The following is a 23,955-nucleotide window of genomic DNA, read 5'->3' as shown; positions in this document are numbered from 1 at the left end:
ACGGTACATAAAACTTATTGCATAGTCTATAGAATGTTTCTTCAATAACCCATAAAATTATTGTTCTGTTTTCACAGGGGACTTTATTATTTATTTTTTTTTTACTTACGGTAATTTGTTCAAGAAATTATAAAAGATCTGGGAACATTTTTTCCCCCACTGTAACGGGGGCATCCATAGGAAGCAGCTGGCACAATCCTGACGATCATGTTATTACCAAGGTTCTACAGAAGCATCAGCAGTTGCTTTCTGCATAGCACTTTCCGAGTGCAAATATCCAGCAAAAGACCAAGCAGTGGTAATAAACCGCTTCTGTCTCCTCACTGTGTCTGGCAGAGACCTAGCCTGCTCCAAATGCAGGAGCGTTAACCCTGCACCATACATTTACAATGGCACAGGGTTAAAGACCAAGACCAAACAATGTAAATTTATGGCGCCTGATCATTAGCGGATTAAGGGTATGTTCATGTTACTTTTTTGCTGCAGCTAAAACCCTGATCTCTTGGCAGTAAATAAAGCTGCAGACAAAAAGCAAGTTTTATATATAACACACTACCTGAGATAATAAGTGTCAGGTAAGGAGGGGACACATGCCTTGAATGTAATTAAGATATTAAGTTTTTATATTGAAAATTCATCTATTAAAATGTTATATAACTAAAAAAAGGGATTGTCCATTTAAAGAATACACAGATCATGCAGAAAATACAGATATAGATTGCTGGTGGTATACATACAATTAAACAGAAAAGCAGAGCAACACAAAATGCAGATAAGAAGTCCGGGTGCAAAAAAGCTCACACAGACAAATACCAAACCTTGAATGTAGAAATCCAAAAAACAGGAGCAGCACACCGTTATTTGTGAAAAAAGAGCTTTTTTATTTAGCCTATGATGGCGACATTTAGGTCCAAAGAAGTGAACCTTTTCAAAAAGGTTCACTTCTTTGGACCGAAACGCCGCCATCATGGGCTAAATAGAACAGCTCTTTTTTCACAAATAACGGTGTGCTGCTCCTGTTTTTTGGAGTTCTACAATCAAATATAGGTACAAAAAACATTGATGACATAATATTAAGGTGCAAGTGCCAGTGTAAACCAGGGAATGTTTTCAGCCAAAATCTGAATATAATCATGAATCCTCATGGATAAGATCAATTAGGCTAAAGTGCTAGTGCCAGTGTAAACTAGAAAAATATTTCAACCTAAAACTAAGTGTCTTTAGATATCACCATGGACATGATTAGCAAAATTCACTTGTAAGTCTTTAACCCCTTCATGACCCAGCCTATTTTGACCTTAAAGACCTTGCCGTTTTTTGCAATTCTGACCAGTGTCCCTTTATGAGGTAATAACTCAGGAACGCTTCAACGGATCCTAGCGGTTCTGAGACTGTTTTTTCGTGACATATTGGGCTTCATGTTAGTGGTAAATTTAGGTCAATAAATTCTGCGTTTATTTGTGATAAAAACGGAAATTTGGCGAAAATTTCGCAATTTTCACATTTTGAATTTTTATTCTGTTAAACCAGAGAGTTATGTGACACAAAATAGTTAATAAATAACATTTCCCACACGTCTACTTTACATCAGCACAATTTTGGAAACAAAATTTTTTTTTGCTAGGAAGTTATAAGGGTTAAAATTTTACCAGCGATTTCTCATTTTTACAACGAAATTTACAAAACCATTTTTTTTAGGGACCACCTCACATTTGAAGTCAGTTTGAGGGGTCTATATGGCTGAAAATACCCAAAAGTGACACCATTCTAAAAAATGCACCCCTCAAGGTACTAAAATCCACATTCAAGAAGTTTATTAACCCTTCAGGTACTTCACAGCAGCAGAAGCAACATGGAAGGAAAAAATGAACATTTAACTTTTTAGTCACAAAAATTATCTTTTAGCAACAATTTTTTTATTTTCCCAATGGTAAAAGGAGAAACTGAACCACGAAAGTTGTTGTCCAATTTGTCCTGAGTACACCGATACCTCATATGTTGGGGTAAACCACTGTTTGGGCGCACGGCAGGGCTTGGAAGGGAAGGAGCACCATTTGACTTTTTGAATGAAAAATTGGCTCCACTCTTTAGCAGACACCATGTCACGTTTGGAGAGACCCCGTGTGCCTAAAAATTGGAGCTCCCCCACAAGTGACCCCATTTTGGAAACTAGACGCCCCAAGGAACTTATCTAGATGCATAGTGAGCACTTGGAACCCCCAGGTGCTTCACAAATTGATCCGTAAAAATGAAAAAGTACTTTTTTTTCACAAAACAATTCTTTTAGCCACAATTTTTTCATTTTCACATGGGCAACAGGATAAAATGGATCCTAAAATTTGTTGGGCAATTTCTCCTGAGTACACCAATACCTCACATGTGGGGGTAAACCACTGTTTGGGCACATGGTAAGGCTCGGAAGGGAAGGAGCGCCATTTGACTTTTTGAATGAAAAATTATCTCCATCGTTAGCGGACACCATGTCGCGTTTGGAGAGCCCCTGTGTGCCTAAACATTGGAGCTCCCCCACAAGTGACCCCATTTTGGAAACTAGACCCCCCAAGGAACTTATCTAGATGCATATTGAGCACTTTAAACCCCCAGGTGCTTCACAGAAGTTTATAACGCAGAGCCATGAAAATAAAAAATAATTTTTCTTTCCTCAAAAATGATTTTTTAGCCTGGAATTTCCTATTTCGCCAAGGGTAATAGGAGAAATTGGACCCCAAATGTTCTTGTCCAGTTTGTCCTGAGTATGCTGATACCCCATATGTGGGGGTAAACCACTGTTTGGGCGCACGGCAGGGCTCGGAAGGGAAGGCACGCCATTTGGCTTTTTAAATGGAAAATTAGCTCCAATCATTAGCGGACACCATGTCACGTTTGGAGAGCCCCTGTATGCCTAAACATTGGAGATCCCCCACAAATGACCCCATTTTGGAAACTAGACCCCCAAAGGAACTAATCTAGATGTGTGGTGAGGACTTTGAACCCCCAAGTGCTTCACAGAAGTTTATAACGCAGAGCCATGAAAATAAAAAATAAAAATTATTTTCTCAAAAATGATCTTTTAGCCTGCAATTTTTTATTTTCCCAAGGGTAACAGGAGAAATTTCACCCCAAAAGTTGTTGTCCAGTTTCTCCTGAGTACACTGATACCCCATGTGTGGGGGTAAACCACTGTTTGGGCACACGCCGGGGCTCGGAAGTGAAGTAGTGATGTTTTGAAATGCAGATTTTGATGGAATGGCCTGCGGGCGTCACGTTGCGTTTGCAGCGCCCCTGGTGTGCCTAAACAGTAGAAACCCCCCACAAGTGACCCCATTTTAGAAACTAGACCCCCCCAAGGAACTTATCTAGATATGTGGTGAGCACTTTGAACCCCCAAGTGCTTCACAGACATTTACAACACAGAGCCGTGAAAATAAAAAATCATTTTTCTTTCCTCAAAAATGATGTTTTAGCAAGCATTTTTTTTATTTTCACAAGGGTAACAGGAGAAATTGGACCCCAATAATTGTTGCGCAGTTTATCCTGAGTATGCTGGTACCCCATATGTGGGGGTAAACCACTGTTTGGGCACATGTCGGGGCTCGGAAGTGAGGGAGCACCATTTGACTTTTTGAATACAAGATTGGCTGGAATCAATGGTGGTGCCATGTTGCGTTTGGAGACCCCTGATGTGCCTAAACAGTGGAAACCCCTCAAATCTAACTCCAACACTAACCCCCCCACACCCGTAACCCTAATCCAAACTGTAGCCATAACCCTAATCACAACCCTAACCCCAACCCTAACCCTAAGGCTATGTGCCCACGTTGCGGATTCGTGTGAGATTTTTCAGCATCATTTTTGAAAAATCTGCGGGTAAAAGGCACTGCGTTTTACCTGCGGATTTTCCGCGGATTTCAAGTGTTTTTTGTGCGGATTTCATCTGCGGATTCCGCACGGTATTTTCCGCAACATGGGCACAGCGGATTTGGTTTTCCATAGGTTTACTTGGTACTGTAAACCTGATGGAACACTGCTGCGAATCCGCAGCGGCCAATCCGCTGCGGATCCGCAGCCAAATCCGCACCGTGTGCACATGGCCTAATTCTAAAGGTATGTGCACACGCTGCGGATCCGCAGCAGTTTCCCATGAGTTTACAGTTCAATGTAAACCTATGGGAAACAAAAATCGCTGTACACATGCTGCAGAAAAACTGCACGGAAGCGCAGCGGTTTACATTCCGCAGCATGTCTCTTCTTTCTGCGGATTCCGCAGCGGTTTTACAACTGCTCCAATAGAAAACCGCAGTTGTAAAACCGCAGTGAAATGCGCAGAAAAAACATGGTAAATCCGCCATAAATCCGCAGCGGTTTAGCACTGCGGATTTATCAAATCCGCAGCGGAAAAATCCGCAGAGGACCAGAATACGTGTGCACATACCAAAACCCTAACCCTAGCTCTAACCCTAACCCTAGCCCTAACCCTAGCCCTAACCCTACCCCTAACCCTATTCTAACATTAGTGAAAAAAAAAAAATTCTATATTTTTTTATTGTCCCTACCTATGGGGGTGACAAAGGGGGGGGGGGTCATTTATCATTTTTTTTATTTTGATCACTGGGATAGATTATATCTCAGTGATCAAAATGCACTTTGAACGAACCTGCCGGCCGGCAGATTCGGCGGGCGCACTGCGCATGCGCCCGCCATTTTGGAAGATGGCGGCGCCCAGGGAGAAGACGGACGGACCCCGGCAGGATCGGTAAGTATGATGGGGTGGGGGATGGGAGCACGGGGGGGGGGGGGGGGAATCGGAGCATGGGGAGGGTGGATCGGAACGCGGGAGTGGTGGAATGGAGCACGGGGGGGGGGGGTGTTACGAAGCACGGGGGGGTGGTGGAACGGAGCACGGGGGGGGGGTGGAACGGAGCACGGGGGGGGGGGGGGGTTTTAGATCGGAGTGCGGGGGGGGGGGGGGTGATTGGAGCACGGGGGGGTGATTGGAGCACGGGGGGGAGCGGAGCACAGGACGGAGGGGAGCGGGGCAGTGTACCGGGCAGATCGGAGGGCTGGGGGGGCGATCGGTGGGGTGGGGGCACATTAGTGTTTCCAGACATGGCCGATGATATTGCAGCATCGGCCATGGCTGGATTGTAATATTTCACCCGTTATAATAGGTGAAATATTACAAATCGCTCTGATTGGCAGTTTCACTTTCAACAGCCAATCAGAGCGATCGTAGCCACGGGGGGGGGGAGTGGGCTAAACTACCACTCCCCCTGTCCCTGCAGATCGGGTGAAATGGGAGTTAACCCTTTCACCCGATCTGCAGGGACGCGATCTTTCCATGACGCCACATAGGCGTCATGGGTCGGATTGGCACCGACTTTCATGACGCCTACGTGGCGTCACGGGTCGGGAAGGGGTTAATGTAGAGCATACATTTACTTACAGCTATAAGGAATGTGGTGAAAAAGGTCTGCATGTCCAGCTGCTACCATCCAGATGACGCTTTTTCCCCACTTCTTTTAGGATGGACATGCAGACCCTTTTCACTACATTCCTTACAGCTGTACAAGTACAAGTGAATTTTGCTAATCATGACAATGGTGATACGAAAACACACTTAGTTTTAGGTTGGAATATTTTCCTAGTTTACATTGGCACTAGCACTTTAACCTAATTGATCTTATCCATGAGGATTCATGAATATACATAGTCTGTGTGACTGCAGACTTCTGAATCCTGTAGCAAAATGCTCTGTGCACTGCAGAGATTCGCTGGTTTCCCGGTTTCAAACTGGTGATCGGAGGGGATGTACGAGTTATATATAACCCTGGCCAGTGGGCACACCCTCGCTCTATACACTTGTATTGAGCAAGGATGCTTATTGATTTGGACGAGACAACCCCTTTAAAGAGGTTGTCATACCCCCAAATCCATTTTTTAAAGATGATCTGTGCTGTATTGCAATGTATAACACCAGTAAAAATGTAGCGTTTTGTTTCTACCTTTCATTCCTCTGGAATTTCACTTTTTATCTTTATGTTTTGATAGCAACATCATATTAAGATTCCACCTATCCCTGATGAAGCCACATTGGTAGCGGTGATACCCATGGGAGAGCAATCCTTCGGGGATCTTAATATAATATCTATCTCAAAACATATTGGTGGCGCTGGTATATCTATTTAAAAACTGCACCACATGAGACAACTATTGTCATGTACCAAATGCATTATTATATATTTAGAATGTGTATGTAATGACACTTGCACATTGCATGTTAGATTAATCTAATGCCCCTTATAATTTGCTGACCATACTTTTTGTGCAGATGTGTCTACTCCGTATACATTTTATTGTCCTTGTGGGATTACTGATATACTATTTCAGAGAGGTTATAGCCTTATATAAAATGTACTAGATGGTGGCCCGATTCTAAGGCCGGCGTCACACTCAGCGTATGCAAATACGGTCCGTATATTACGGCCGTAATACGCTGAAAAGTCCCGAAAATAGTGGTCCGTAGCTCCTCCGTAGGCAGGGTGTGTCACCGTTTTTTGCGCATGGCATCCTCCGTATGTAATCCGTATGGCAGCCGTACTGCGTGTTTTTACCGCAGGCTTGCCAAACCGACATACGCCTATACAAGGGATCCATGTGTTAAAAAAAAAATAAAAACACACACATATATATATATATATATATATTCCTTCATACAGCGCGAGATAGCAAAAAGCCGGTAAATTACCGGCTTTTGCTTTCTCCTTCCTAAACCCGACATGATATGCGACATGGTTTACATACAGTAGACCATCTCATATCACCATTTTTTTTTGCATAATCCACACTACTAATGTTAGTAGTGTGTATCTGCAAAATTTGGCCGTTCTAGCTCTTAAAATAAAGGGTTAAATGGCGGAAAAAATTGGCGTGGGTAAGTTCCCACGATCTATGAACAGCCAGCAGAGGGCGCCTCACCGCAAATGAAGCTAAATATAGATCATTGACCTATATTTAGCTTCATTCCCCGGGGTTTTGCAGCAAGGAGCAGCCTGCATTAGCGGAACTCCTTGCTGCAAAATGTTTTAACCCCTTCAGAAGGATTTACATCGTTGGACTTTACAGATCTGCGGAAGGTAAGTATATTGTTGGTTTATTATGTTTTTTCTTTTACAGAACGAGGGTCTTCAGTGATTGGATTGGGCGTTAAATAAAATATTACAACAACCTTTGTTTTTATTTCATTAAAATAATTTTTAATAGTGTGTGTGTGTGTGTGTGTGTGTGTGTGTGTGTGTTTTTTTTTTAACCCTTTCATTCAATTGGATTAATAATGGATAGGTGTCATAATTGACGCCTCTCCATTATTAATTAGGCTTAATGTCACGTTACAATAGCAAGGTGGCATTAACCCTTCATTACCCCATATCCCACCGCTACACGGGAATGGGAAGAGAGTGGCCAAGTGCCAGAATAGGCGCATCTTCCAGATGTGCCTTTTCTGGGGTGGCTGGGGGCAGGTGTTTTTAGCCGGGGGGGGGGGGGGGGCAATAACCATGGACCCTCTCCAGGCTATTAATATCTGCCCTCAGTCACTGGCTTTACTACTCTGGCGGAGAAAATTGCGCGGGAGCCCACGCCAATTTTTTCCGCCATTTAACCCTTTATTTTAAGAGCTAGAACGGCCAAATTTTGCAGATACACACTACTAACATTAGTAGTGTGGATTATGCAAAAAAAATGGTGATATGAGATGGTTTACTGTATGTAAACCATGTCTCATATCATGTCGGGTTTTAGGAAGGAGAAAGCAAAAGCCGGTAATTGAATTACCGGCTTTTTGCTATATCGCGGCTGTATGAAGTAAGAATATATATACATATATGTGTCTCACTGACATATATATATATATATATATATATATATATATATATATACCTATTCTATGTGTACATATTTATTCTACCTATTCTACTGTAAGCTGTCAGTGTGATTTTACTGTACACCGCACTGAACTACCGGCTTTTCTCTGTAACAGCGCTGCGTATTTCTCGCAAGTCACACTGCTTTTCCGTGTGTAATCCGTATTTTTGGGGCTTCCATAGACTTTCATTGGCGTTTTATTTGCGCAATACGGTGACAAACGCAGCATGCTGCGATTTTCTACGGCCGTAGAAAGCCGTATAATACTGATCAGTTTAATACGGCAGATAGGAGCAGGGGCATAGAGAATAATTGTGCCGTATGTTTTGCGAGTTTTACGGACGTAGTTTCTGCGCTCTTACGTCCGTAAAACTCGCAAGTGTGACGCCGGCCTAACACATCGGGTATTCTAGAATATGTATTTATGTATGTATATAGCAGCCACATAGTATATAGCACAGGCCACGTAGTATATAGGAGCCATGTAGTATATAGCAGACAAATACTATGTGGCCTGTGCTATATACTATGTGGCTGCTATATACATACATATTGTAGAATACCCGATGCGTTAATACAGGCCACGCAATATATAACAGTGGCCACGCAGTATATAACACAGCCATGTACTATATAACACAGCCCACGCAGCATATAGCAACCACGCAGTATATAACACAGGCCACGCAGTATATAACACTGGCCACGTAATATATAGCACAGCCCACGCAGTATATAGCAGCCAAGTAGTATATAACACTGCCCACGCAGTATATAACAGTGGCCACGTAATATATAGCACAGCCCACGCAGTACATAACAGCCCACATAGTATATAACACTGCCTATGTAGTATATAGCAGCCACGCAGTATCTAACACAGCCCACGTAGTATACAGCAGTGTGGGCACCATATGCCTGTTAAAAAAATAATTAAAATAACAAATAGTTATATACTCACCCCCTGGAATCCACCGAAGCTCCGGCGATACGCGAGACCGCTAAGTCTTCTGGGTAATTTCGCAAGGCATCGCTGGGAACGGAAGATGGTGACAGGCGCGTGCGGCTCGGCAGACTACGGAGGATGAGTATAGCAGGTTTTTTGTTTTTTTTAAATTATTTTTAACATTACATTTTATTTTTTACTATTGATGCCACATAGGCAGCATCAATAGTAAAAAGTTGGGGACACACAGGGTTAATAGCAGCGGTTACGGAGTGCGTTACCCGCGGCATAATGCGATCCGTTACCGCCGGCATTAACCCTGTGTGAGCGGTTACTGGAGGGGAGTATGCGGGCTCCGGGCACTGACTGCGGGGAGTAAGGAGCGGCCATTTTCTTCTGGACTGTGCCCGTCGCTGATTGGTCGCGGCAAAACAGCCACGACCAATCAGCGACTTGGATTTCCATGACAGACAGAGGCCGCGACCAATGAATATCCGTGACAGACAGATAGACGGAAGTGACCCGTAGACAATTATATAGTAGATGACCATGTGTAAAGATGAATATACATGTAATGATATTTGCACAAGGCACTTTATATTATATTATTTGCACCTCATCTACTATATGATTGCCTAAGGGTAATTTCCGTCTGTCCTTCTGTCTGTCACGGATATTCATTGGTCGCGGCCTCTGTCTGTCATGTAAATCCAAGTCGCTGATTGGTCGCCGCAAAACAGCCACGACCAATCAGCGACGGGCACAGTCCGGAAGAAAATGGCCGCTCCTTACTCCCCGCAGTCACTGCCTGGCGCCCGCATACTCCCCTCCGGTCACCGCTCACACAGGGTTAATGCCGGCGGTAACGGACCGCGTTATGCCGTGGGTAACGCACTCAGTTACCGCCGCTATTAACCCTGTGTGTCCCCAACTTTTTACTATTTATGCTGCCTATGCGGCATCAATAGTAAAAAATGTAATGTTAAAAATAATTTAAAAAAAAAACAGAAAACCTGCTATACTCACCCTCCGTTGTCCGCAGAGCCGGCCGCCATCTTCCGTTCCCGGCGATGCATTGCGAAAGTACTCAGAAGACTTAGCGGTCTCATGAGACCGCTAAGTCATCTGGGTAATTTCGCAATGCATCCTGGGAGCGGAAGATGGCGGCAGCTGCGCGCCTATCGCCGGAGCTCCGCTGGACCCCACGAGGTGAGTATATAATTTTTTTTTTATTTTACTTTTTTTTTTTAACAGGAATATGGTGCCCACAATGCTGTATACTACGTGGCCCTGTGCTGTATACTACGTGGCCCTGTGGCTGTATACTACGTGGCCCTGTGGCTGTATACTACGTGGCCCTGTGCTGTATACTACATGGCCCTGTGGCTGTATACTACGTGGCCCTGTGCTGTATACTACGTGGCTCTGTGGCTGTATACTACGTGGCTCTGTGGCTGTATACTACGTGGCTCTGTGCTGGGCAATATACTACGTGGCTCTGTGCTGGGCAATATACTACGTGGCTGGGCAATATACTACGTGGGCTGGGCAATATACTACGTGGACATGCATATTCTAGAATACCCGATGCGTTAGAATCGGGCCACCATCTAGTTGTGTTATAATCTGTTAATAAATCATGTATAGACCATAACTGACTGCGGATTGGGAACCACAGGACAGGCAGACCTAGGTCCTATGAAGACTAGGGTTGGTTTTTGTTGGATTATAACCATTTTTCTGCTTTTTAATTGTTTTCAAACTTTTCTTGCGGCTTGTTTTTTTTTCTTGATTATAATTTATGTGAGATGATCACTACTGTCTACATATCTCTTTCCCTATGTTTTTTGTTCAAATATCATATTTGATATGTAGTAGTTGATCCCCCATCAATAGATAGCTGACAGAGAGCTTCTCACTTATCTATTTTTTCTGAGCTCCTCTCAGCTCATTTATGACAACAGACTACATCAAAGCTGTATGTGGAGGGAAACAAAGAGCTTGTAAGAGCCAAATGGTGCAACATTTTTAATGAAACCCAATTATATAAGCAAAGCATATTAATAAGTAATTGCAAAAATGAATTTTTTTTTGTACTCAAATACATGCATTTAAGTAATTGAAAAGAAAAAAAATGTCCCGAAAGAAAGGTGGATATTCCCTAAAACAGACGGACTTAAATCAGGAAAGGTCTTGCCAATCTATTTTACATTTACTTATAGTCTGCATTATTAGTTCGGTCCAGGAATGTCACTAATGTCTGCTGCCAAGTCAGGCTTATTCCTACATTTACTGCAGATGGGATATGATCCAGGTATTTGTGCTTGGCAACTTAATTTAAATGTCAAATATAAATAGGGCGAAATGATCAGTGCGTCCATGAGGAGCGGTCAGAAGCCTTACCTGGCTGTGATACTGCAGTTGCTGTAAATTGAGTGGCCCATGGAGGAGGGGTCTTCTGTCCCCCAAACTGAGCCATGGTGAATGGTCAGCGTCAGACTGGGATTATGCCTGCAACCTGAAAGGAAGCAAAACAATTTACATTTATCGCGCTGGGTGCTTAAAGTAAACCTGGCACATTGCAAATAATAAAAAAAAAAAAAAAAGAGAGAAAATTAATGTATCAGAAAACTGAAGAATTTTCATCATGCAAAAGATTAACACTTAAAGGGAACCTGTCTCCAAAAAAAGAAAAATTCTAATAACCTGCAGATACCGGGTTAATCCGTATGCTAATAGCGTCAGTAACTTGCCCAGAGTCCACACTTAACAACTTTATTCGCCCCAGCAGCGTTGCGATTTCAGTCACGGGGCCGGCGCTGATGAGATTTCAGTCACGGGGCCGGCGCTGATGAGATTTCAGTCACGGGGCCGGCGCTGATGAGATTTCAGTCACGGGGCCGGCGCTGATGAGATTTCAGTCACGGGGCCGGCGCTGATGAGATTTCAGTCACGGGGCCGGCGCTGATGAGATTTCAGTCACGGGGCCGGCGCTGATGAGATTTCAGTCACGGGGCCGGCGCTGATGAGATTTCAGTCACGGGGCGGCGCTGATGAGATTTCAGTCACGGGGCAGCGCTGATGCGATTTCAGTTACCGCTCTCAGGATACAGAGCGGCAGCTGTGACCGCTCCCCTGAAGCTAATCCTGAGCAGGCACAGCCCCAGTGACAAAAAACGGGGCACTATGGAGGGAATAAAGTTCATTTTCTCCGTGCAACGTTCTGCTATGTGCAGGTACCAGGCAGTTAGTAACACTATTAACCTGCAGATTAACCCCATATCTGCAGGTTAATAAGTGTGTTCCAGAATGCTGTAGATAAGCCCCTAATGGCGGTGGCTGCATCTTATATACGAAAAATTAGGATACAGATTCCCTTCAAAGGAGAATTTTTTTTTATAAACTGTATTTAATACTCCGTTTAGGGAACCTGAAGCGGTGATTGTCATGTAACGATAAATGTTTGTCATATGTTGTGAAGGGGTTAAAAGCATCATCTGACATCCCCAAACTCTGTAATGGGAAAGTCTGTCCTCATTGAAACCAGCGTTTACCCCTGAATTGAAAGTGAAAGGTCAGTCCAGGAAGAGAAGTAGACTTATCTTATATAGGATGTACTATTGATTTATGGAAGAGAAATTAAAGTGACAGCTGCACAAAACTGGACCCATCACATTGCTGGATCATCCAGGCAAAAATCAGCCTAGTTTAATCAAATGTGTATGAACACCTTGGTGGCAATTCTCGGCAGCAGGCACCTGGAACCTGTGTGTACAGGGACCATGGCAAAGGTCCAGGGTCAGAGCAGAAAGTGATAGAAACCTGCTGTGTTGTGAATTCTGTTATCGAACTCCCTCCTGTGGTGATGAATGGTACTTCGGCGAGTTCTGTCCATGGACTCCCTCTGGTGGCTGTGAGTGGAGCTGCTGCTTCTGAGGTTCCTTCCACAGGTGACGTAGGTTATTCTTTGACTGGCTGCTCTATTTAACTCCACTCAGATCGTTACTCCATGCCAGCTGTCAATGTTCTTGTACTGGTTCAGTTCGCTCTTGGATCTTTCTGGTGACCTGTCTACTCCAGCAGAAGCTAAGTCCCTGATAGTTTATTATTTGTTCATTGTTTCCTTGTCCAGCTTGCTATTATGATTTTGTCGTGCTAGTTGGAAGCTCTGGGATGCAGAGTGGCACCTCCGCACCGTGAGTCGGTGCGGAGGTCTTTTTTGCACACTCTGCGTGGTCTTTTTGTAGTTTTTTGTGCTGAACGCAAAGATACCTTTCCTATCCTCAGTCTGTTTAGTTAGTCTGGCCTCCCTATGCTGAAACCCGTTTCATTTCTGCGTTTGTGACTTTTATCTTATCTCACAGTCAATATATGTGGGGGCTGCCTTTTCCTTTGGGAAATTTCTCTGAGGCAAGGTAGGCTTTATTTTCTATCTTTAGGGCTAGTTAGCTCTTAGGCTGTTTAGAGGCGTCTAGGGAGAGTCAGGTACGCTCCACGGCTATTTCTAGTTGTTGTGATAGGATTAGGGGATGCGGTCAGCAGAGTTCCCATTTCCCAGAGCTTGTCCTGTGTGAGTTTAACTATCTGGTCGTTCCGGGTGCTCCTAACCACCAGGTCCATAACACTGCTGTGAGCGCAAGGAAGAATTCACATAGAACGCTCCAAGTATAAGAATTTCCCACCAGATCAGGAAAGTGAAACCAGTGCACTACTTCTGTGTCAGGTTTTGTTGTACAAACATGATCAAAATTACAAAAATACAGATTCTCTATTTAAAGGGAATCTGTCAGTAGGATCAATCCTCCTAAGCCGTCTAAATGGGCACACAGGTCATAGGAAGCTGAATAACAGGATACTTTGATATATGTGATCAGATGCCTTATTTCAGTGAAATTCACATTTTTCATAATATGGAAATGAGCGGTTTAGATCTATGGGACGGGCACTGATCTACATATGAATCTGCCTCCAGACATTACTTTAAATGAAAGGAGGTGTTACCAGTGTGAGACATGTAATGACTGACAGACAGTCTGCTCTCCTGATCTACATGTCTCACACTGGTAACGCCCGCTTTCATTTAAGATAATCTCTGGAGGCAGCTTCTCGGGGAGACCCATGTCCAGCCTTTTGTTCCGAACAGCTTTGTAACATATTAATACAAAATTATGAAATTCTCCAAAATGACACAGGCGCAGATATCACAATATCATTTTATTCAACTACAATCTTAGGAGGGTTGATCTCACTGACAGATTGCCTTTACGGATATATGCATGGGACATTTCTTTTGTCATGTAAACGGCACATTTGGTCCTTTGCATTATAAATAATGCACTCTGCAGTAACATGCAGAGCAAAGCTTGACACGCTGCAGATTTCAAATCCACAGTATTGGCTAACTTATGGAGCCACTATTCTCCATAGCAGGTGCAAGAGATTACACAGTACTGCAACTAGAATACACAGGTGATTTTCAGTCCAGAATATGGAATACATATGCGCGCCTCGTAGACGTGTCCAAAACCGTAAGCGAGTTACACTGTACACAGTCACATGTTTGAGTGTACAACAGCTGCAGGCTTATGCTGTAAGCCCTTGTGTAGCAGGTAGATGGTCCTGTGTATCTGATGTTCATATACATGGCGTTGCTCCCTGGACTACATTGTATGAATTCTCTGTTTTTTTTTGGTGTCAGTTCAATCCAGCGTCCTGTGTGTGATGATGCAGATAATGGTCACTATATATCCAAATAATAATAAATTCTTCCTCCTACAATGTCCGAGTGCTGATGATTCTGCAGCATAACTCAGCATCTTCTACACGGAATGAATGCTTTACAAGTTACATGGAACTATTTCCTAACTGAACGCCGCAGCGGCTGGCAGATGACTTTGAACAATGCCCTTCATCGAGCCTGCCTCATTAACCAAGGTGTGTATGGTTAGGTGTGGACATTGGGATTTCTGGTATAAACCAGTTCTAAAGAGTTATTAAGGAGGTAACATGCTGTACAGTAATGGGGACAGTTATTAAGGAGGCTACATGCTGTACAGTAAAGGTATGTGTCCATGTTCAGGATTGCATCAGGATTTGGTCAGGATTTTATGCAGGTAAAATCCTGACCAAATCTGCACCTGAGGTCACTGGCAGGTCACCTGTGTTGTCCTTGCGTTGTTTCAGCAATGTAAGGACATGTTGCGTTCTTAAAAGACGCGCCGCATGTCCGTTTCCGCGGGTCCTCCGCATGCATCTTAATGCATAGTGGAGACAGAATTTCATTAAATCCCCTCCACTATGCTGTAACATCTGGACGCTGTGTTTTTGACGCTGCGGCTCAACGCAGCGTTTCCTGAACGTGGAAACATACCCTAATGGGGACAGTTCATAAAGCAAACACCGCAAGGGACCCAGAGTCATTTAGCAGAACGGAATGGCATGGATACGTTCAGCTGTAGGCCCTGTTCATACTGCATTACTGCAGTGCAGTCAAGGGATTCCACCCAAATTCCTCTTAAAAATGGGATTCACAGGACTGGGAAATAGACTGCAATGACAAGAAGAGAGTTTTCGTGAACTTGGTACGTGTTTTTTTTATTTTTCCAGAAAGTGTCCATAGTTTCAGCAGAGAAAAGCAGCACAACACGCTTCTGTGCCCATCCTCTGGAATTCCACGGCTCAACATGCCCGATTATCCACCACCCTCAGATCCTTCAGGCGGAACCTGGAAACCCATCTTTTCAGGAAAGCCTACAGCCTGCAATAATTATTCTGCTGCCTCAGCACCACCCGAGCTGCCGCCTCACCAACCACCCGAGCTGCCGCCTCACCAACCACCCGAGCTGCCACCTCACCAACCACCCGAGCTGCCGCCTCACCAACCCCCAGAGCTGCCGCCTCACCAACCCCCAGAGCTGCTGACTCACCACCACCCAAGCTGCCGCCTCACCAACCACTCGAGCTGCCGCCTCACCAACCACCCAAGCTGCCGCGTCACCAACCACCCAAGCTGCCGCCTCACCAACCACCCGACCTGCCGCCTCACCAACCACCCGAGCTGCCGCACCCCCGACCTTCTGCTTCTTCCCCATTATCCCATAGAATGCAAGTCCGCAAAGACAGGGTCCTCTCCCCTCTGTAATCGTAAATTTGTTCACTGTAAACAATATCTATAACTCTATGTTACCCCTTTTCATGTACAGCACCATGGAATTAATGGTGCTATATAAATAAATAATAATCTATATAGAAATAAGAGGCCCCTTCGCTTTGAAACGCGATGTATCCATTGAGACCTTGTCAATGAAGGGATCTTCACCAACGTCTTGCATCCTCAGCAGGTCATCTGCCCTGATCTTAGTGTCCCTGTTGTGGGGTATGCAAATATACCCTCCAACATCTTCGAAGCTTCATCCATCCAATAAGATTTAGCCAAACTGAGAACCTGCGACACTGGCAGCGACCACGTCCAGCACTCGGTTTCTCTCATACTCTCAGTAGGGTTGTGCCAGTTTCAGCACAAGGGGAGCCTGTACCCGACCTTCATGCCTCATCTATCTGTACATACTCCCTGTGAACACTTTTTTTGTCTGGTTCCCATGCTTTATAAAGTTATGTTGGAACAGACAGACACTTTTAGGCAACGTTCACATTTGCGTTGTGCGGCGCTGCATCGGCGACGCAACGCACAACGCAAATATGAACGCATGCACAAACGCTGTGTTTTGCGATGCATGCGTCGCTTTTTGCATGGTTTTGGGCGCAGGAAAAACTGCATCATGCAGCGTTCCGTGCGCCCTAACGCATGCGCTGCAGCGACGCACGCGTCGCAAAACGCAAATGCAACGCATGTCCATGCGCCCCCATGTTAAATATAGGGGCGCATGGCGCGTGCGTCGCCGCAGCTGCACCCGACGCAGCCGGGAGCGGCGCAAATGTGAACGTAGCCTTAGGGCTTATTCACATGTCAGTTTTCCAAGTATGAGGGCTGCCCTATTCACAGACAGCCCTCACAACTGTGACCATCTATGGGACTGTTCAGATTTTATTACCTTTGACCAAGTGGTTTGTGTAAGAGTGCAGTGACATGTCTGATATTGATCGGAGTGTCAGATCAAAATGGCAATGCAAGTCTAGGAGTCAGTGAAAAAAATCTGACAGCATTCGGAAGACATCGGTGTTCGGTCCATTTTTCATTGACTCGTAGGTGAAAATGGAGAAGTTTTTATTTTTTAATCAGTAAAAAAAAATTAAATACTGCCCAATTTGATATGAAGCTCGGCCTTTTTTTCTCATGTGAGAAAATCCCTTGTGTGAATAAGGCCTTAGAAATAGTAGACACAAAGTTCACTCCGTTAGTGTCTTTGCCGCCTACCTGGGGTTTGTTAGTTTCCCATCTTTAGTTGGAATCCTCCGAACACACAGAAGAAATTCCGCACTTCGTTACAACCCGCATGAAAAATCAATTCCCATTCATAACAATGTATATAAAGTAAACTGAAGAGCAATGTAAGCAGCATACAAAAGATGTTGTGACCTAGAATAATCCATCCGCACACAATGAGCCGACCACACAGAGCAGTATGCAGAGCAGCGGGTCCTGCGGAGCGGAAGGCGGTCACTATGGCAGTAACGCCACAAAACAAAGGGGGGCAGCAAGCAATGACCGAAAAAAACCAGAAGACTGACGCATCATTGTATCTGATGGCGATTCATACAATCAGGCAGTTTATAGGTGTTAAAAAAGTAAAAATGTAATATTAAAACCAAAACAATGGTTGGATATGAATCGAGAGACCAATACTTCTATATACTCATTATCGGGTGGAATCTGCAGCGCGGGGGTCCGGATCCCACCCAGGACGACATCTGCAAGGAGTCTGCGTGGGTTTCCTCCGGGTTCTCCGGTTTCCTCCCACACTCCACAGACATACTGATAGGGAATCTAGATTGTGAGCTCCGATGGGGACAGCCATGATGACAGCGTGTGTACAACACTGCGGCTTATGTTGGCGCTATACGTAAGATAATAACGCATCATGTGTATTAGCAATCTGCCAGTCCTGGGTGATGTAACACTAAGATGTGGATTTCAAGGCAAAATAATGAGACAGATTTACAAAATATCTGCACGTTTATCAGAAATTGCTCTAAGTGGAACATAAAGGGTTAACCGCTCCTAACAAAACCTGAGCGCAGGGCTGGCGGATCAGTGGTTGGTGCGACATTATCTCATGGACACACAAATTACCACAGCACAAATATGATCCACAAGGGGAAGGAGCTGGCAATGTCACACGAGCACTGGAGCCTATGCATTAGCGAATGCTGGAGTCCATAAACGCAGCTGTAAACCGCGTACAAACCGCGGCCAACAAGCACTCACCCTGAGCCGCTACACACTGTCACCGACTCCATGGTATTCGTGCCCGGTCTGCCGTGAAACCCCGAGTACGCATGCGCCCAGCCTTCCAGCTACTGCACGCAGCCGACGTCACGCCGTGGATACCATCCGTACAGTGTTCTTTCCGTACACAACAGCGCACGTGGTACGTGACGTAGAGCGTGCGTCATTGCGTCACCCCGCACGGATAAGTTTATAAAATGGTTGCGCTCCTTACGCGGCCGCCATTACAGCGGTGGTTCTGAGGGGAGGAGGATGTGTGATGCTGCACGGCAGTCGTGTCCGCGTGCCATGTATCTCTCCTCACTCCCTGCTCTGCCCTATTAGAACCGCTGAAGATTAGTGTTCAAGTTCCTGGCAGCCATTTTGTTGATGAACTCCGTGAGGGCACAATGTAGGGACTTCATCTTTACAAGCCCTCAATGTCATGGGCGCAGAGGAGGAAAATATCACAGGAATGTGCAGTCACTGTAGAGAGAACCAGGGGCCTCCAGTTACAGGAAAGCCAGCATTGATGTCATTGACCTCAGCAGATAGGGCGCTGCAAAATAATGGGCCAGCTGGTTGGTGACTGAGCTTGCTCACGGCCTACAAACTACATGCTATAAAAAGTCGGCTATATAGAATATGTAATTATTTAAAGAAAACACATAATCAGCAGGCACAAAGCGCATGTAAAGACGCCAGCAGTGTAAATAATCATTTGTATAGCGCCAACGTAGTCCGCAGCGCTTACTAACATATTACTAATAATAACCTGATCTGATAGAAAGTCCATGAACGTAACAAATCTGCTGAGTGCATGTGTAATTCATCATACGTATGGAGGCCGTATAGGGTGTTAGAGGGGGGTTCTCTGAGATGTGTTACAATAAGTCACATTTAAATATTTTTCTAGTTAACTTTATAAGGCAAAAAGGACTGCTGTCTAGTCTGCATTCCAAGGTGGCAGCTACCGTCAATCGCACCCGTCCTAGCTCTCAGGGGAAATGCAGTAGAACGGGCTGTGTGAAGCACAAGGCAGGTGTCATGTCTGAGTATCATCCTGTCAGGCATCGCCATCCTCAATAATCAGAAGCTCCCATCTCCCAATTCTTTGGAATGCACTACCTAGGACAATTCGATTAATCCCCAAATACCCACAGTTTTAAGCGTGCCCATAGGCTATGTGCACACGATGCGGATTTGCTGCGGATCCGCAGCGGATTTTTCCACGCAGATCCGCACTGTGATGTACAGTACAATGTTACTCAATGGGATAAAAAAATCAGTGTGGAATTCAAAGAAGTGCATGTCACTTTTGTGCGGATCTGCAGCGTTTCTGCACCCCTCCATGATAAAAATCTGCAGTGGCAAAAACCGCACATAATCCGCATCAATTCCACATAAAAACTGCGGCAAATCCGCGGCTACAGATTCTGCCAGGAGATGCGGATTTTGTGCAGAAAATTCTGCACCTCTTTTCCTACGTATGCACATAGCCTAAAAACGCATTTCTTCAGACTGGCCTACCGCCTCAACATATATAACTATCCATGTGTGGCCCATTCAAAATTTTCTTCATAACTAGGACCCTGTTAATATGTTCTCATGCCCTTTATGCATTTAATAGCCCTCTGTGTCTGTACTTTTACACATACTAGTTGGTTACCGGCTCATGCAGCGTTTCATGAATACCCTATTTATTACAGAATGGCTGGTCCGTACAATCAAAGCAATTGTTACCATCCACCTTTTGTGTCTCCCCTATTTCCTCACAGATTGTAAGCTTGCAAGCAGGGCCCTCGCTCCTCTTGGTATCTGTTGATTAATGTATTATTGTTAGTCTGTACAAGTCCCCTCAAAAATGTAAAGCGTTGCGAATATGTTGGCGCTATAGAAATAAAATGATCATTTATTATCGTGAACGCACATTTCTCAGTGCAGTCAATCTGACGGGACACTGAGCAGAGCTGGAGGAAAGGACAAGATGAACACGTTCTTTTAGCTGACTGAGAATGTTAGGGCATCTGTCTCAATCTTCATGCAGTCTATCCTACTGTATGTCTTGGTTGCCATGTTTAAAGTCCCGACAGTGCAGTAGATAAAGCAGACCTGAACCCATTTAAGTTCTCCTTATAAGATAGCAAAAAGTCTGATTCGGTTCATTTGTGCTAAGGTTTATACAGTCATGGCCGAAGTTTTGGCACCTTTGAAATTATTCCAGAAGTATTTATCCTTTAAAATGTTTGCAATTACACGTTTTGTTATACACACGTTTATTTCCTTTGTGTGTATTGGAACAACACAGAAAAAAGCAAATTGGACATAATTATACACAAAACCCTAAAAATGGTCCAGTCAAAATTTTTGGCACCCTCAACTTAATAATTGGTTGCACACTCTTTGGAATAAACAACTACAGTTGCTTCCTATAACAACAAGCTTTTTACACCTCAACTGTAATTTTGGACCACTCTTCGTTTTGCTCCACGTTTCTCATATTTGAAGGGTGTCATCTCCCAAGATGAATTTTAAGATTTCTCCAAAGACGTTCAATTGGATTTAGATCCAGACTCATTGCTGGCCACTTCAGAACTTCCCAGTGCTTTCTTTCCATCCATTTGTGGGTGTTTTTTTTTTAAACTGTTTTTATTATTTTAACATGGAAACACATGAACGAACATATAAAGACAATGCTTATGGCGTTAAGCTTTACACCTAACAACATATTATTTGTCAAGATACAGCTTAGAGGGAACCTGTCACCTGAATTTGGCGGGAACGGTTTTCGGTCATATGGGCGGAGTATTCGGGTGTTTGATTCACCCTTTCCTTACCTGCTGGTTGCATGCTGGCCGCAATATTGGATTGAAGTTCATTCTATGTCCTCCGTAGTATACCCCTGCGCAAGGCAAGATTGCCAAGGAAAGGGTGAATCAAACACGCGAAAACTCCGCCCACATGACCGAAAACCGGTCCCGCCAAATTCAGGTGACAGTTTCCCTTTAAAGTTGAATCTGCAACAACTACCAACCCTCCCTTCCTTCCCCCAACCCTCCCTGCGTGTACCAACATTTAAATAACCTTAAATTGGTGAATTTCCACCAATGCTTTGTAGTAAGTACCAATTGGTGCTCTCAAACTTTTTGGAGTCTGTTCTTAAGGTACCGTCACATTTAGCGATGCTGCAGCGATATAGACAACGAGCCGATCGCTGCAGCGTCGCTGTTTAGGTCGCTAGGAGACGTCAAACACCGGCAACAGCTGAGCGATGCAGGAGCGATCCAGTGACGTACTTATCGTTCTCGCTGGTTGTTTGCTCCATGAAAAACCATTGCAGGCATCGTTGCTTTTGCTGTCAAACATGACGAATCACGCCGACCTGACGACCAAATAAAGTTCCGGACTTCTAGCTCCGACCAGCGATGTCACAGCAGGATCCTGATCGCTGCTGCATGTCAAACAACGAGATCACTATCCAGGACGCTGCAACGTTATGGATCGCTGTCGTTCTCGTTGGAAAGTTGCTCAGTGTGAAGGTACCTTTAGAGTCTATGTCCAGAGACGGAATAAAGAATGACCATCTAGTAAAAAAAATTCTCCGTCCGTTTTTCTTTGTTGGTCAAAGTCTCCAGCCAGTCCGTTTTAAACAGGAAATTAATTTTTGTTAATATCAATGATTTTGACGGAACATTCGAATTTAACCACTGGTGCAAAATACTTTTCCTTACCGTTGAGGCCCAAATCACCAACATGGCCTTCACATGCTTAGGTAGTGCTCTCTGGGTATCTTCCAGGACATTGAAAATTACCCACTGTGGGGTAAGAGGAAATTGGACCCCACTTAAAGGGCCACTGTCACCCCCCTGCAGCCGTTATAAACTAAAAGAGCCACCTTGTGCAGCAGTAATGCTGCATTCTAACAAGGTGGCTCTTTTAGTTTTGTGTTCAGGTATTATTAAAATAAAGCGTTTTGAAACTTTGCAGAAATACCTGTCTTTGTCCACGGAGGCGGGTCTGAAGCCTCCTCTGTGAAGTGCCCAACAGCCGTCACTCACATCTTCTGGGGCGATGGTTGCCGCCCCCTGAGCGCTGTTTTCTTTTCAAATCCGGCGCCGGCGCTGTGTAAATACTTGTGGGGCAGGCGCAGTAAGCTCTGGCTGTCTGACGTCACAGCCAGGCTTGCAGACTGCGCCTGTGCTGGCAGTGCGGCCACCCACCTCGGGAATCCCTGCCCCGCACTGTGTTATGCATTATGCACAGTGCGGGGCTAGGATTCCTGGGCATGCGCACTGCATGTCTCAGACTCTCACCCACGTCCCCCGCCTTCCAGCCAGCTAGCAGGCAAGTTTCGTAGGTTGTTTCTTTCGATTGCTATGAGCAGAAGGAGGAGGCGGCAGGATGAGCTCAGCTGAATAGCCAGAGGCTGTAAGGCGGGGGGCGCAGTCTGCAAGCCTGGCTGTGACGTCAGACAGCCAGAGCTTACTGCACCTGCCCCACAAATATTTACACAGCGCCGGCGCCGAATTTGAAAAGAAAACAGCGCGCAGGGGGCGGCGACCATCGCCCCAGAAGATGTGAGTGACGGCTGTTGGGCACTTCACAGAGGAGGCTTCAGACCCGCCTCCGTGGACAAAGACAGGTATTTCTGCAGAGTTTCAAAACGCTTTATTTTAATAATACCTGAACACAAAACTAAAAGAGCCACCTTGTTAGAATGCAGCATTACTGCTGCACAAGGTGGCTCTTTTAGTTTATAACGGCTGCAGGGGGGTGACAGTGCCCCTTTAATTTAGAGTGAATATCATACCATAACTTTTGAATCTTAGTGCAACTCCACATATGATGAAATATGTCGGTATTATGTATACCACACTTTGTACATGAATAAGAGTTCATGGGAGACACTTTGAACTGGAGTGGACATAAGGGGTATTATAAGCCCTATGCAAAAGCAGTAAAATCATATCAGTATAGCTGCTACATGGAATAACCTTTCTTTCTGCCATAGTAGCTTCCAAAAGGTCCTGAACCTCTAATCCCCCAATGTCTTTTGTCCATCTCGCCGGGCCTGTGTTTTTAGCATCCCAAGACCATTCCCTACGCAGGACAGAATATATTGTACTAGTTGACAACAGCTGGGATCTGCCTTTTCTAAGGAGTATGTCTAATCTATCACCCATACCCCTCCACTGTTTACTATTTACATATTTGAGGGCTAGGCTGCGTGCTTGCAGAAACAGGAACGGTCTACCTCCAAACAAGGGAAAACGATGTGCTGCCTCATCAAAAGTGATCATAGAAAAATACTGATCTAACAGATCTATCACCGAGACACATTTCTGCTGCGCTAAGAACCTATAGACCTTAGGAGGATTACCATTTACTGTAAAAATAGCGGGTTGTCTAAAAAAGTCTGGACGGGTGACAGTCTACCCCTTAGATTGCACAATTTCCTTCCTCGTCTCCAAGACACTATAGGTTTCCATAGTATCAGATGTTCTCTGATATCTCTGGGGAGCTCCTTATTAGTCAAATGTACCAAGGTCATTAAAGATATATGATAGATCTGCCTCTCTATGTGAACATTGGGAAACTGAGATGATCCTCACACCAATCTATAACATACCTAAAGTTTGTCGCTATGTTATATCAACTAATATCAGGGAAATGAATACCTCCCTCCGATCTTGGCAGTTTAAGC

General features: G+C 44.7%; 1 protein-coding gene and 1 long non-coding RNA gene across 5 annotated transcripts in view; one reads left to right on the top strand and one right to left on the bottom strand.

Moving 5' to 3' along the window:
* Positions 1-18,369, bottom strand: part of CCAR1 (cell division cycle and apoptosis regulator 1) — a 92,781-nt gene extending 74,412 nt beyond the window's left edge. For all 4 annotated transcript variants that reach the window (XR_011318508.1, XM_069753401.1, XM_069753402.1 and 1 more), the window contains exons 1-2: positions 18,252-18,369; positions 11,270-11,384 (exon numbers count right to left, since the gene is read on the bottom strand). Coding sequence is in view for 3 of the 4 variants with exons in the window: in XM_069753401.1 (XP_069609502.1) it covers positions 11,270-11,345 (76 nt within the window). In the remaining variant the exon portion in view is untranslated. The remainder of the gene's footprint in view (positions 1-11,269; positions 11,385-18,251) is intronic.
* A 4,308-nt stretch (positions 18,370-22,677) lies between these two features.
* LOC138665687 (uncharacterized) overlaps positions 22,678-23,955 on the top strand; it is a 46,981-nt gene continuing 45,703 nt past the window's right edge. Inside the window, exon 1 of the long non-coding RNA XR_011318507.1 lies at positions 22,678-22,893. This is a non-coding gene — a long non-coding RNA (uncharacterized lncRNA). The remainder of the gene's footprint in view (positions 22,894-23,955) is intronic.

Source organism: Ranitomeya imitator, chromosome 2 (genome assembly GCF_032444005.1).
Source record: "Ranitomeya imitator isolate aRanImi1 chromosome 2, aRanImi1.pri, whole genome shotgun sequence".
NCBI lineage: Eukaryota > Metazoa > Chordata > Amphibia > Anura > Dendrobatidae > Ranitomeya > Ranitomeya imitator.
The sequence above is the reverse complement of the archived record's forward strand: the minus strand, read 5'-3'. Positions and strand labels throughout refer to the sequence as shown.